The sequence below is a fragment of the Martes martes genome (genome assembly GCF_963455335.1).
Source record: "Martes martes genome assembly, chromosome: 3".
In the NCBI taxonomy this organism is placed as follows: domain Eukaryota; kingdom Metazoa; phylum Chordata; class Mammalia; order Carnivora; family Mustelidae; genus Martes; species Martes martes.
The window spans coordinates 86,578,996-86,592,630 of record NC_137890.1 but is presented as its reverse complement, the minus strand read 5'-3'; the positions used below and the strand labels follow the sequence as shown (position 1 = coordinate 86,592,630).

The following is a 13,635-nucleotide window of genomic DNA, read 5'->3' as shown; positions in this document are numbered from 1 at the left end:
ATTGTTCACCCTTGACTTGAAGTAGTGGTAGCGGCTCTTGTAAAACCCTTTTTCTGCATTGCATCACTTTCTCTCTGAAATATACTTTTTGCAAGGAACCTACTCTGTAAATGGCTATTTTCAGTTTATAACTGGGGCTGGTCTTTACATCAAGTTCTCAACGTCAGCACTTTTTTATATTTTGGTCAGGATAATTCTTTGTTAGCAGATGGGGATGCTGTATTTGTATAGTGTAGTTTTTTTGGCAGCATCCCTGGCCTCAGACTACCCAATGCCACTATGATCCTTCTAGTTGTGACATGAAAAACTCTGCAGGCATTGCCAAATGCAAGGCAAAATTATTCCCACCCGACATTTGAGAACCACTGTTTTACATGGTAGCTTATTTTGTGAGATGCTTTAGTATTCTGTGATCCCAAGAACAAGGATTTTTATCTCATGAGACTAGCTTTAACATGTGGATGCCCCAAGTTAAATTCTTAGTTCCCAAAGAATGTTATCTATGGGGAATCTGGAGCTAGAAACAGGAAGATACATGATTTGGTTATTTCTCTTTTCCCTTAATCTTGGGACTTTCTCCCTCCAGTAAAGACCATAGTTTAAAATACACTAAACATTTAGTTCTTCTTTTCATTATTTCTATTAACTGTTAAATGTGGATTCTTCTGCCCACACACTGAATCACACCAATCTCTTTTTGCCTTTTAATTTGGATTTGCTCACTGACTTCTCATATCTGCTTTACTCTAAAATAGTACCTTTCTTTTTTTTTTTTTAAAGCTGAAAGCTATCCCTCAAGGTATACAGATTCCAGTAACATGGATCTATTATAGTGTATTTGCTTATTATACTGGTTAGGATTAACAAATAAACATACCTCTTAGAGATTCATATTTTCTATCAAGATTCCTACTGAGCAAAAAGCTTGGTAGACAGAGGTTAGGATCTAAAGAATACAGATATAAGAAGGAACCTATATTCTTTAAGTTGAGTACCTACCCTAAACTCAAGTTTAGGGCTCAACCCCATAAATGAGGATCTATATTAAATACTAAGCACTAAAAACTACAAATCATACATCATTTTCTTCTCCTTGTTTTCCATGTCTCCCCATCACCACCAATCTGTCAGTGACATGGGGAAAGACTTTATAATCCTTAGGTATTCTAAATGATTTGTTTGTACTAAAAAGAGCAACTATGTACTAAAGTGCTTTATCTCTCTGAACCACATCAGTACATTATAAAAAAATTAAAAAAAAAAGGAATTTCAAGTTCTTGTAAGGGGAAAAAAAGATTAAATATAAAAAATTTAGGTTACTATTATTATTAAACAATTTAAACCAAGAATCAAGAGAAATACTTTCCCTCTTGTCTTTTTTCTCCCCATCTCTCTTTTTTATAAAAAAGAAAAGTGCAGTCAGAGAGAAGGTGAATGAATTGATGGGAGCTGGGTAGAGGCACAGGAGAGGTTACTGGCTGCTAGTGATAATGCACGAACATGTGCCTTAACAGTTCATCAGCTGAAGGTCTCAGTTTGGCCTCTATAAAGATCCGTTTGAGGAAATCTCGAGTATAGTCTGAGACATGAGGTGGCAGCTTTGGGTTTGTTGGCTGAGTGGCAATTTTAAAGATGGCAGCCATAGCTTCAAATTCGGCCCAAGGAGGCTTTTCAGTTAGCATTTCCACCACAGTACAGCCCACACTCCTGGGGGGGGAAAAATTACACAAATAGTATCATCACTTAACTACAACATGAGAAACGCAACTAATGTACATTTACATTTAAATACAACTTCATTTCAAGTTTAAAGTTCCATTAAAAGGTTGTAATTATATAAAACTATAACTTAAACATAAAATTAATGGAGACTAACTCAAATGGTTAGGCAAAGAACATTACTCATTTTATAATTTTTGCCTTATATAATTTTCTAAATTGACATTAAACACAATTTTTTGTGTTTATCTTACAAAGAACACAAACACTAGAAATTCTTTTTGCCATTAGGTGCCTAAAATGAGTATCTATTAAACACAATTCTGGATGGGAAGTAGGAAATAGCCACTTTATGTTTTAACTTAAAATTAATTAAAGATTAACTGAATTACATGATACTAACAAAAAAGATTAGTAACTCTTAAAGTTTCTCAGGGAAATAAAACAAAGATAGTTTTCTAATGCTGAAATCTGCTTTAGGTGAAACCCTTCCCGAAGAAAGGAAGACAGGCTCAAGAAATCCATTTACTTAGCTAATTATTAAGCCACAAAGAGAAAAAATTAAAACAAAAGTATTCCTGGCATCCTATTTCAAAAGTACCAAAAATCATTTAAATCTGGCTCAGTAACTTCCATTTTGGGTGGAATTATGTAAGAAGGCAGGTGTTTTTGTTTTTTGTTTTTTTAATTAACATATAATGTGTTATTTGTTTCAGGGGTACAGGTCTGTGATTTCATCGGTCTTACCCAATTCACAGCACTCACCATAGCACATAGGCAAACCTAACATCAAAACCTACCAGATGTCTGCTTTTCTGCCATAGCCTTCTCCACTAATTACTTCGGGGCTCATCCAGTATGGTGTGCCTGTAACAGACTTCATCCCTGTCCCTGAAAGACAGATGGTTTGAAGCCGTTTGCTGGCCCCAAAATCTCCTAGTTTGACGTTGCCTGTTGAATCTCGCAGAATATTTGCACCTAAAAATATGAAAACATCCTCAATTCATTACTTTTTTTGGCTGTTTGCAATTTAAAAAAAAATGGCAAAGAATTACTTAGTAGACTCATCAGTCTGTCTCCAAAATTAGGCTGCTTTTTGTCTTCCCAACAGTACCTGGTATAATGCCAGTCACACAACCAGGGCTCATTAACAATTTACTGTACAAACACTAAATTTTTAGAGTCAGCTGTGTATGCTTTAGCACTAAGAAGGCTCATCAGTGATAAGGGCTGGGGCCAGTAGGAGGTAAGGATGACAAAGAAGAAAAAGGAGAAAAGGGCTAAGAATGTGAAGTTCAGAGGATACAGAAAGCAACATAGGTTCTCAGCCCCAGTTTCTCTGTGACAAAGCCCACCCTGCAGCTCATTTCCCTGAGAAGCTAGCTTCTCCTCAGGAACTTCCTATGGGACCTTCATAATCAACAACTTCTAGCACCTTCCCCTCTACTGTAAGTTTTTTTATATCCTTTTTTTTTTATAAACATACAATGTATTATTAGCCCCAGGGGCCCTCTATTGTAATTTAATGTTAATTATCTTACATTCCAGTTTTTCTTGGTATTGGATTTTGTTTTATACTAATTTTGTTTCTCAATGTCTTTATATTTAATCTCTCTTCTAAGTAAACTTTGAGCTTTCTGTTTTAAAATTTTGTTTAGTTTCACAATAAACTTTTAAATTTTATTTACTATAAATGGACCTTGATCACAGGGTTTGAGGTAGAGTTTGCTGAACTCCCCACGGTGAGTTACCCTTCCCCTCTTTCCATACAGCACTCTTTGGAAGAAGTTCACTACACGCAGCCCACAATCAAGGTGTGAGGATTTATGCTCCAGGCTGAGTAGCTGCATAAATTATTTGTAATTATTCTGTATGGCATATTTGTCTCCTTTCTTGCATTTATTCGTTCAACCTTTCATTTATATCAGTATGACCACATGGATATTTATTTTATACTCTGAGTCATAATCAAATATGACTTTATTTTTTGGCTCAAGTTGTTCCAGCTTTGGCCATTGGGAGCTCTTTGAATTGGCTTCTGTGTCCCTCTGCCATACCCTGAATCACTGCATTCTTATTTTTTTGGGCTTTTTGTTGTTTTTAAGCATTTTCTTACTTTTTGGCTCTTAAAGATGCTCTGGTTTCAACCTGTATATTTCCTCCACCAGTCCTAGAATCTGTCATTCCTCCAAGAAGCCCTGGTTCCTTTTAGTGGTGAATGGTATCAGAAATCAAGATCTGGATGCTGGATTCATTTACTTTTTATTATTTCTCCCTTTTATCATTTTTTGAACTCAATCTTCTAGGATTATAAAGCTGGTTTCCATCTTACATAAATTATTTTTATTCTTATTTTAAGTCTTATATAAGCTTAACCATATTAAAAAAAAAAACTCCTTATTTGTCCCTTTATCCTTTTTGTTTAATGGCCTCTAAAAAGCAGAGTGAATAGTAGAGAAAAATCTGCATTACAAAACAGAGAGAATACAGACTGTTCATCCCCATCATGGACTTCTATACTTGTCTTTCTGTTCTCCCAGCAAATTCCCCAGCCTAGTTAACAGGCTAGTTAACATGGCTAGTTAACATGGCTCCCCAAAGCCTCTCTCCCGGAGAGAATCCTGGATCCATTCTCTGCATGCCATAAGCCTAAGCATGCCATGGTACCAGACGCTCAAAAAAAGTACTGCCTATTTAGTATCTCCTATCATCCAAAACTTACAGAAAGATTCTGTCAAAAAAAGCCACTGCCTATAAAATATTTAGCCAAAGGAAGGACAACAAACAAACCAGTTTTTTCAGTCTATGAGCTGGGAAGGAGCAGTCCTGAGCAGGTCACAGACTGGGAGAGCCATGAAATAATCAGCAGTAGTAAACCAATGCCTACTCATTCGAAGGGCTGAAGAGAAAATGTAAAGCCAAGATCCCAAAATAACTTTCTAATTTTTTAAAGCTCATTTTAACGACATTAAAAGTAAGCTTTTAAGGAGACTTTTCAAACATACAAAAGCAGACAAGACAGTATATGTACCCATAATCCAGCCCCAACAACCATCAGGGCAATCTTCCCCCACCACATATACTGCTAGCCACTCCCACCTCCCTCTCATAATCAGAAGCAAATTCAACACATTACGATCAACAAATAGTTTACTGTAGGTCTTTAAAATATAAACTTATCACACCTAAAAGAATGGACAATAACTTCTTAATATTATTAAGCATACTATTTTTAACATTAAAAAAAAATCAGAATCCAAATAAAGTCCATACACTGAGACTCACTGAATTACCTTTTAAGTCTTTCCTAATCTAACGTTCCCTCTCATGTCTTTTTTTCTTTATAATTTATGATGAATCTAAGTTGTTTCCTACAGCTTTCTTATGGTCTAGATCTTGCTGACTCCATCCCAAGGAGTCATTTAACATGTTCCTCTGTCCTATATATGTTCTAAAACTCAGTAGCTGAATCTACACTCTTGATCAGATTCAGGTCCAATTTCTTTGGCAAAAATGTTTACGTAGATGATGTTATTATTCTACAAATAAGAAGTACATAATGCTGGACTATCTGAGTTTTAGTGATGTCAACAATTGTTCATATTTAGTACTTATATCTAGTAATTCCTTAGTGGTTGCAAAATGGCACTACTCTATTATTCTTTTTTCATTTGTTAGCCAATATACTTCTATAAAGGTAAGTTTCCTTTCATCTAGGATTTAGTCCTCCGTAGTACAGTTTGTAACACAAAAGCAGAGTAAAGGAACCTTATTATGAAATAACAAATTGGTTCCCTAGCAACAATAATCAATAGTTTTTATCTTAAGTTTCATTATGAATTCAAGGGTTTATTTATTTTAAAGATTTTATTTATTTATTTGACAGAGAGACACCGCAAAAGAGGAAACACAAGCAGAGGGAGCGGGAGAGGGAGAAGCAAGCTTCCTGCCCAGCTGGGAGCCTGATGGAGCACTTGATTCCAAGACCGTGGGATCATGACCAACGCACCCCAAACTCATGGGTTTAAACTTTAAAAGCAACCATCTTTCCTTTTCCCTCACCATAAAAATTGTGCAATAAGGGGCGCCTGGGTGGCTCAGTGGGTTAAAGCCTCTGCCTTCAGCTCAGGTCATGATCCCAGGGTCCTCGGATGGAGCCCCGCATCAGGCTCTCTGTTCAGCAGAGAGCCTGTTTCCCCTTCTCTCTCTCTGCCTACTTGTGATTTCTGTCTGTCAAATAAATTAAAAAAAAAAAAAAAAACTAAAAAAAAAATTGTGCAATGAGAAAAATAAAAGTAAAAATAAATAAAAACTGCACATTATGGGGCACCTGGGTGGCTCAGTGGGTTAAAGCCTCTGCCTTCGGCTCAGGTCATGACCCCAGGGTTCTGGGATCGAGCCCATCACATCGAGCCTCACATCACATCGGTTCTCAGCTCAGCGGGGAGCCTGCTTCCTCCTCTCTCTGCCTGCCTCTCTGCCTACTTGTGATCTGTCTGTCAAATAAATTAAAAAAAAAATTACTAAAAAAAAGTTGCACATTATAAAAATTTGGGAAATAAAGTAAAAGGCACACAAATGAAAACAACCATCACTCATCCTGCCATTTGGAAATAATCACTTAATTATATGGAAATTCTTCTCCTAGGTCATACTTTAATTTTGCAAGCCTGAGATCATATTGTGTATCCAGTTTTATATTTTGTTTTTCTCTTATAAATCTGCTTGCTTCCAGCCTCATTTACCAGAATAGCTTATCACTCTTTCTGGCAAGGTTAGATGAGGATCCCCTGAGGGGTTGCTGTCCTCAGTTCTTTACCTTTTCTCATTATGAAAGCAAGAGAAACTGGCTTGAATAGAGCTTATTCCTAATAGAATAATTTACAATCAAGCAATTTCCCCTTGTGGTTCTTTAAGCTATCACTTGACTAGTAAGGTCTAAGCTGGGCAGATCTTGAGATGAAAGGTTCCTATTTCTTTTAGAACACGAGCCATGTCCTCATTCTCTCAGACTCACTAGCAAGCTCCATCCCATCCAAGCAATTTGGCTCAGGCATTCTGCAGCAGATTTTACTTTGTCACCAGAAACTGGGTAGAAATGTCTCTTTGGCCTGAATATGACCATATTTATGATGTGACACTACTAATAGCCTACTGCTGACTGGAAACCTTACTGATAACATACCTTTAACATGTATTTTGTATATTGTATGTATTATCTATTATATTCTTATAATAAAGTAAGTTAGAGAAAATAAAATGTTAAAGTCATAAGGAAAATACATTTATGGTACTGCAGTTTATATATGAAAAAAAAATCCAAAAATAGGAGGATCCACATAGTTCAAACCTATGTTGTTCAAGGGTCAACTGCATGTGTGCGCGTATTTATTCTTACTGACTGATTAAATAAAGTGATCTCTATTTTTTTTTAAGATTTTATTTATTTATTTGACAGACAGAGATCACAAGTAGGCAGAGAAGCATGCAGAGAGAGAGGAGGAAGCAGGCTCCCTGCTGAGCAGAGAGCCTGAGTCGGGGCTCGATCCCAGGACCCTGGGATCATGACCTGAGCCAAAGGCAGAGGCTTTAACCCACTGGGCCACCCAGGTGCCCCATAAAGTGATCTTTAAATGTGAGTCACAACCCAGTATTTACAGAATCAGACCTCTGGGTATGCTCTGCAGTACAAAGTTTTAAGCACTCTCAAATTTGAAACACCTCCGCCAATTGCTTTTTTCTTACATCATGCACTTCCTTACATAGCTGCTCCCTGAAAAGAGTTGAGTTTTTAGAGTTTTAAAAAGTGAGTTTAACTGAGCTGGAGTTCATCAAAGTTCAAGTCTTGGCCTCTCTCCTTTCCTCTTCTTATTCTCTCCCTAGGTAACGACGTCCATTCCCATGGCTTTAAAAATGAACTCAACATAAAGTATGTCATCAGCATAGCTAACTTTTGAGTGTTTTCTAAATATACTGTTTTAAGCATATTATATACATTAAATCATTTAATCCATACAAAAACCCTGAGTTAGACACCATTATTATCCTCCTTAAAAACGAGGAACTGAGGCATAGAGAGATTATGTGTCTTGCCCAAGGTTATATAGTGATGGATAAAGTCCAAATCTGCATCAGGCCAGCTAATATCAGAACCCCTACTTTTAACCACTATATTCTAATGCCCATGTCCTATGTATGAAAACATATTCTCATTTTCATGATCATCTGAACTTTACTGATGCTGTGGACCCCCCCATAGATGATCTACCCACTTGTGGAGATGTGAACATCAGGACAAGTCAGAATATTGACTGTGACAGTGAGAAAGCAGAATTGTTTCCTAAGATGTTTTAAAGGCAGATGTAGTAATTTAAATGCTAAGTTTCTCAGTCATGTCACTTGTTTCATTCAGATTCACAAAAAAAACTGTGTATGTAAAATAAAAAATACCTCATTACTTACCTTTGATATCTCTATGAACAATCATATTACTGTGCAAATAATGTACGCCCTCCAGAATCTGACGGGTATATTTCCTAGTCACATTCTCAGTAAGAGCTCCATATGCTTTTAATTGGTCCTTAATTGAACCCTAAGATAAAAGAAAACAAAAGAAAACTATAGTATGGTTTGAAATAAAAACTACTATTAAATCTTTATTTTTAAAAGGATCTGTAGTTTGTGAGTGGGAAGCTTTAGCTGGAGAGTACAGGAATTCTCAGTAAGGACATTATATGCCACCTAATTCAACATAAACTCTACTATATTCCCTGACGACAACTGTGGAAGAGTATAGTTATAGTTGAAAGAAGCCTTTTAAACTACTTTTTTCGATTGATGACCTTGTTTCCATGATTATGTTGGTTCTATCTCTTGTTCCTTGCAATCATGGTTTTTAAAATCTTGCTTTTTTTGCCCTGAATGTATTTTTGTTTTTCCTGCTTGCTCTTCTCAATATTCCCTACTTGAATCTTATTTATTTTGTTTGATATCTGCTACTTTACTTCTCAGGAGAAAGAATGGATATGATTAAATAGTCAAAACACATATGAGATTTTTAAAGTTTTTCTTTTATACTCAACATTCTAGTTCAAAACATGTGAAAATGTATTAAAGAAGAATTTCAAATTTTCTTACATGTTTTTTAAGGCAGGATGAGGTGCCATCTCTTAGAATGCTGAATCACTCTGAGGTGAGACACTGGCACTTGAATTTTGAAAAACCTTCCCTACTGTAGATTCCAACATGCAAATCTGATGACTAATCACCATTTTAAAATATGGGAATAAAATACTTCCTGAAGGACAAAATCTTTTCTTTTAAACAGAGAATATATCCAAATGTTTCTGCCTTTCCTTGAGTTCTGGCCTGCGGTGTACTATATTATATGAAAGTAGATTCCTAGACTTTATAGGCTTAACCATTTGCTGTTCCCACTACTCATGAGCAATCCCTGAAGGGAGAGGACAGTAAGATGCAATTCTGCTGACTCACACCTGCAAACACATGTGTGGAAAGCCTTAGGCAGCCACGCACCTGTAAGTCAATGTGGCTTGTTTGTTCAGTCTATGTATTGTGTCTCTACTTGTAGTAATACACAAAATAACATGCCTAGAACTGAGCTGTCCAAATAACAAGCCCCTAAATACTTGTAGGCTGCAAAATGAGTGACAGACTTAAGGCTTTTTCGGGCCTTGGGCAGTTGGGCCAGTGGCTTCTGGCTGCTAACAGCTCCACTGGTGCTATTTACTCCCATGTACCAAAAAAAAGTTCTCTTCTTCAGAGTGACAAGCAGAATGAGTTGTAAGTACTGTGCCAGCAAAAAACTCTGTGTCAGAGAAATCAACTGATAGTCCAGGGACAGAAAATAAAGTTATGGTTCTGTTCTCAAAGTAGTTCTAGATAAACTAAGGAAGAGAATGCTACATTTGGGAAAACTGAAAAACAGAATAACAATCTGGGCAAAGCATGAAATCTAGGGCACAAAGAGATCCATCATACTAAATTTAATGAGAGAAAGTATGTAGCATCATTCACAAACTTGGAAATTCAGTAAAGTCTAAGATCATGTACGTCTGGCCCATATATGAGACTTGGCATATGTATAATTCATTTTAAGATTGTTGATGAATTATTATTATTTCAGTAAAATTATTTCAGTGACAACCTATACTTTGAAGAGATAGTTGCTCTTACAAAACCAAGCAGAGCTAATGAGAAACATGATCTAATACCTCTTCCTGAATAGTCCTGGCTTAGTTTTAAGATTGCTAAATCTATAAGATTACCCATCTCCATTTGTGATGTAAATCAGTTCTAGCCAATTAACCATTTAATCTTATCTTCAACAATCTGGGTCCCTATTCACACCTATTCAGAATTATCCTTTTGTTTCTAATTTAAATATATATTGGTCAAAAGGCTTCAAAATTTCTATGGCATTTAATACATCCCACCCATCTGTTTTCCAAAGGAATTAAAAAAAACTAATTTACTTTGTCAACAGGATCTTTGAAATAAATAATTAATTATTCATGATAAGAAAGAAAGTTAACTGCTGATCTTGTGAAACAGGATGATTAAGACTAGGACTACCAGATACTGATCCACAGTTTTTACTGACCCATAAGCTTAAACTGCAACCTGATACATGAAACATAAAATTCTTTTTTTTTTAAGATTTTATTTATTTGACAGAGAGAGAGAGATCACAAGTAGGCAGAGAGGCAGGCAGAGAGGGGAGAAGCAGGCTCCCAGGTGAGCACAGAGCCCAATGTGGGGCTCCATCCCAGGACCCTGAGATCATGACCTGAGCCGAAAGCAGAGGCTTAACACACTGAGCCACCCAGGTGCCCCAAAACACATAATTCTAATAAACAACCCACTTGAAGACCCATAAATCAAATCTTTTCCTAATATATACAACCAATTAAATTATATGAATACATGTATTTTTAAATGGGTAAGTATAACACCATCTTGAAAATCAATTATTAAAATGTACCCTACAAATACTAAAAGTAACATAGAAGGAATGACAGTTGACAAGTCACATTTTGCAACTCCTACTGAAACTACTGACTCAGGCAATGATTACCAATCTTTATCAAAAAACCTTAGATAAATGGTTGAAATGGAACTGGATACTCTTTTTTTTTAAAGATTTATTCATTTGAGCGACAGAGGGAGACAGATGGGGGAGAGAGAGAGAGAAAACATGAGCACACAAGTGGGGGAGGGGCAGAGGGAGAGAATCTTCAAGCAGACTGCCCACTGAGAGTGGAGCTGGATGTGGGGCACAAGGCTCAATCTCACAACCCCATGAGATCATGACCTGAGCTGAAACCATGAGTCGGACACTTAACTGAGCCACCAAGGAACCCCAGGAACTAGATATTCTTATGTGCCATTACTAATAGCTCGGATTACTTTCTGGTCTTCAGAAAAAAAACAAACCTTTACACTGGAGAAATCCGGATGTTGATCATCCTAATATAGCATTCATTCTTTGCATCACTAACAGTGAACAACCAGAAATTGTATGTCTCCTAATCTAATTTAGATATTAGATCTAACTTGGAGTTAATAGGAAATAAGAGGATAAAGGAACAAATTAAATACCACCATGAGGATGCAATCAGAGAAATCTATGAGATGAGATTGTCAATAGAACTAGCCTAGTCTCTGTCAAATATATGTTATGTAAAAATGTTCTAGATTAAAAAAGAAGTAAGGGACATAACAGTTAAAGGTAATGTGTGATCCTGGACTGGATCCTGGTTTCATTAAACCAGCTACTATGGTTATTTTAAGAGCATTTAGAGAAATCTGAGGATGTACTGCTGTGGTATATATAACCTATTTTAGTATACCTCAGCTTTTTAAATGAGTTAAAAAAATATATAAAAATAAAAATGAGTTTAAAAATACAAAGATAAACGAAGATACTGAACAAAATTATATTACCCAGCTGTAATTCAAAACTTCCAAAATGTCCTTACAGTTTTACATTTTATAATCAAAGTTCTGTTGTTTTTCTTTCCTCATCTAAGACTTTAAAGAGAAGATGTCTATTTTCAAATGATGTACTAACTTACCCCTGGCATATATTCCATAAATATGGAAAGTGTTTTTTCCTGGGGATCCCTCAAACAGCCATAATACTGAACAATTCGCTCATGCAGCAAATTTTTCAACAACTGAATTTCACACTCAAGTGCATTTACTTCCTGAAAGACAGAACTCACTGTTAAGTCTTTAAAGCACTGCTAGTGAAAGCAAAACATTCGAACTTCATGGACCATCAAGGTGATCTCATTCTGAAATTTTTACTTCCCAAGGAATAAACATTTTAAGGTCTCTAAACAGTAACTTTTGTAACAGTCCTTGATGGTATATTAAAGCAAAAATAAACCAGATTAGGAATATGAGCACTTAACGAGAAAAACAATTCACAGTACAAAGTAGATAAATATATCTAATTACAGATGGATTTATTTTGCAAATAATTTGTATTAAGAAAAATCAAAAATTCTACTGTGTTATATTTATTTAATAAAAATGTTTCTTATAAATGTGACAAAGTAGCTTGTGCAGTGATTCATACCTTGCTGGTCTCAGGGCTATCAGGGTCAAACTGAACTTGTTTAACTGCCAATTCTCTTCCTGTATCGACATCATAACAGAGGTAGACCCTGCCAAATGCTCCCTGGCCAAGCAGTTTGCCCAATCTCCAGTTGGTTGGAGCACGAGGCGCTAAAAAAGAACATCATCTTAAAATGAAACAGCCAGATGACACACAAAGGGTTAAGGACTAAATGAATAACTGCATTAGTGATACCCTTAATTGAATAAGCTTAGATATAATAAGGGAAAATCATGATCATCCAAATTCACAATGATCATCACCTTGAAAATTTTTTGCCTTAGTCAGTTTTCTGAGAGTTTGAAATGCAAACAAGTTCATATATCCCCATGTCTTATTTTTTCCAATGAGATTATACTCCTCCCACAATTAAAAATGTAATAGCATCTTTCACTCAATCCAGAATACCACTGATTGTCAGATGCACTATTTCTAATCTTTACTGCAGCAATATTTGTAGTTATTTTTCCATCTGCTTACAATGTAGAAAGCTGGAAAGAGTATCACTCTCATCTAACAAGAGAAAATCTTGAAAGCAGCCAGAGGGGAAAATAAAGAAAAATACATATATACATAAATATACAAACATAAATTATAAACAAATACAGAAGAATAAAGATAAAAATTACAGTAGACCTTTCCTCAAAAAGTATACAAGCCAGAAGAAAATGGAGAAATAGCTTTAAAGTGCTAACAGGAAAAAAAAACCTGCCCAGCATTCTATACCCAGAAAAAAAAAATCTTTCAGAAATAAAGGAGAAAAAGACCTTTTTCAAACAAATGAAAGCTGAAAGAATTCATTACCAGCAGAGTTAAATCACAAGAAAGGTTAAAGGCAATTCTTTTAAGAATTTGATACCTGGTAGAATCCCGGATCTACATAATCTATTATCTATAAACTCCTGGGTCTACAGAAATAAAGTGATGTTCTTTACCTCACATCTTTCCATCACATCTTTACAGAAATAAAGTAATGTTCTTCTCTTATTTTTAATTACTTCAAAAAATAGCTGTCTAAAGCAAGGTCTCACAAATGTAAAAGTCAAATATGACAAGACTAGCACAAAAGGGATGAATGTGAAGTATGCAAATACTGCTGCAATAAATACCTTTGAGCACAAATCTTGGTATGCACTACTTAAATGATAAAGTCCAAATACTCCACGATCTGGCCTTAATTACCATCCTAGTCCTTTTCCTATTGTTTCAAGTAAGATATTCTCCACTTTAGCCAAAAATGAACTATTCCCCATTCTCAGAACATGGCATGT

The 13,635-nt window shown here is 35.8% G+C and overlaps 1 protein-coding gene across 1 annotated transcript in view; it reads right to left on the bottom strand.

Annotated features, from left to right (window-relative positions):
• Nucleotides 1-395: 395 nt before the first annotated feature.
• MAP3K2 (mitogen-activated protein kinase kinase kinase 2) overlaps nucleotides 396-13,635 on the bottom strand; it is an 81,871-nt gene continuing 68,631 nt past the window's right edge. Inside the window, exons 13-17 of the mRNA XM_080798071.1 lie at nucleotides 12,326-12,474; nucleotides 11,817-11,948; nucleotides 8,182-8,311; nucleotides 2,520-2,697; nucleotides 396-1,707 (exon numbers count right to left, since the gene is read on the bottom strand). Of these exons, the coding sequence (XP_080654197.1) occupies nucleotides 1,482-1,707; nucleotides 2,520-2,697; nucleotides 8,182-8,311; nucleotides 11,817-11,948; nucleotides 12,326-12,474 (815 nt within the window). The 3' untranslated portion in view covers nucleotides 396-1,481. The remainder of the gene's footprint in view (nucleotides 1,708-2,519; nucleotides 2,698-8,181; nucleotides 8,312-11,816; nucleotides 11,949-12,325; nucleotides 12,475-13,635) is intronic.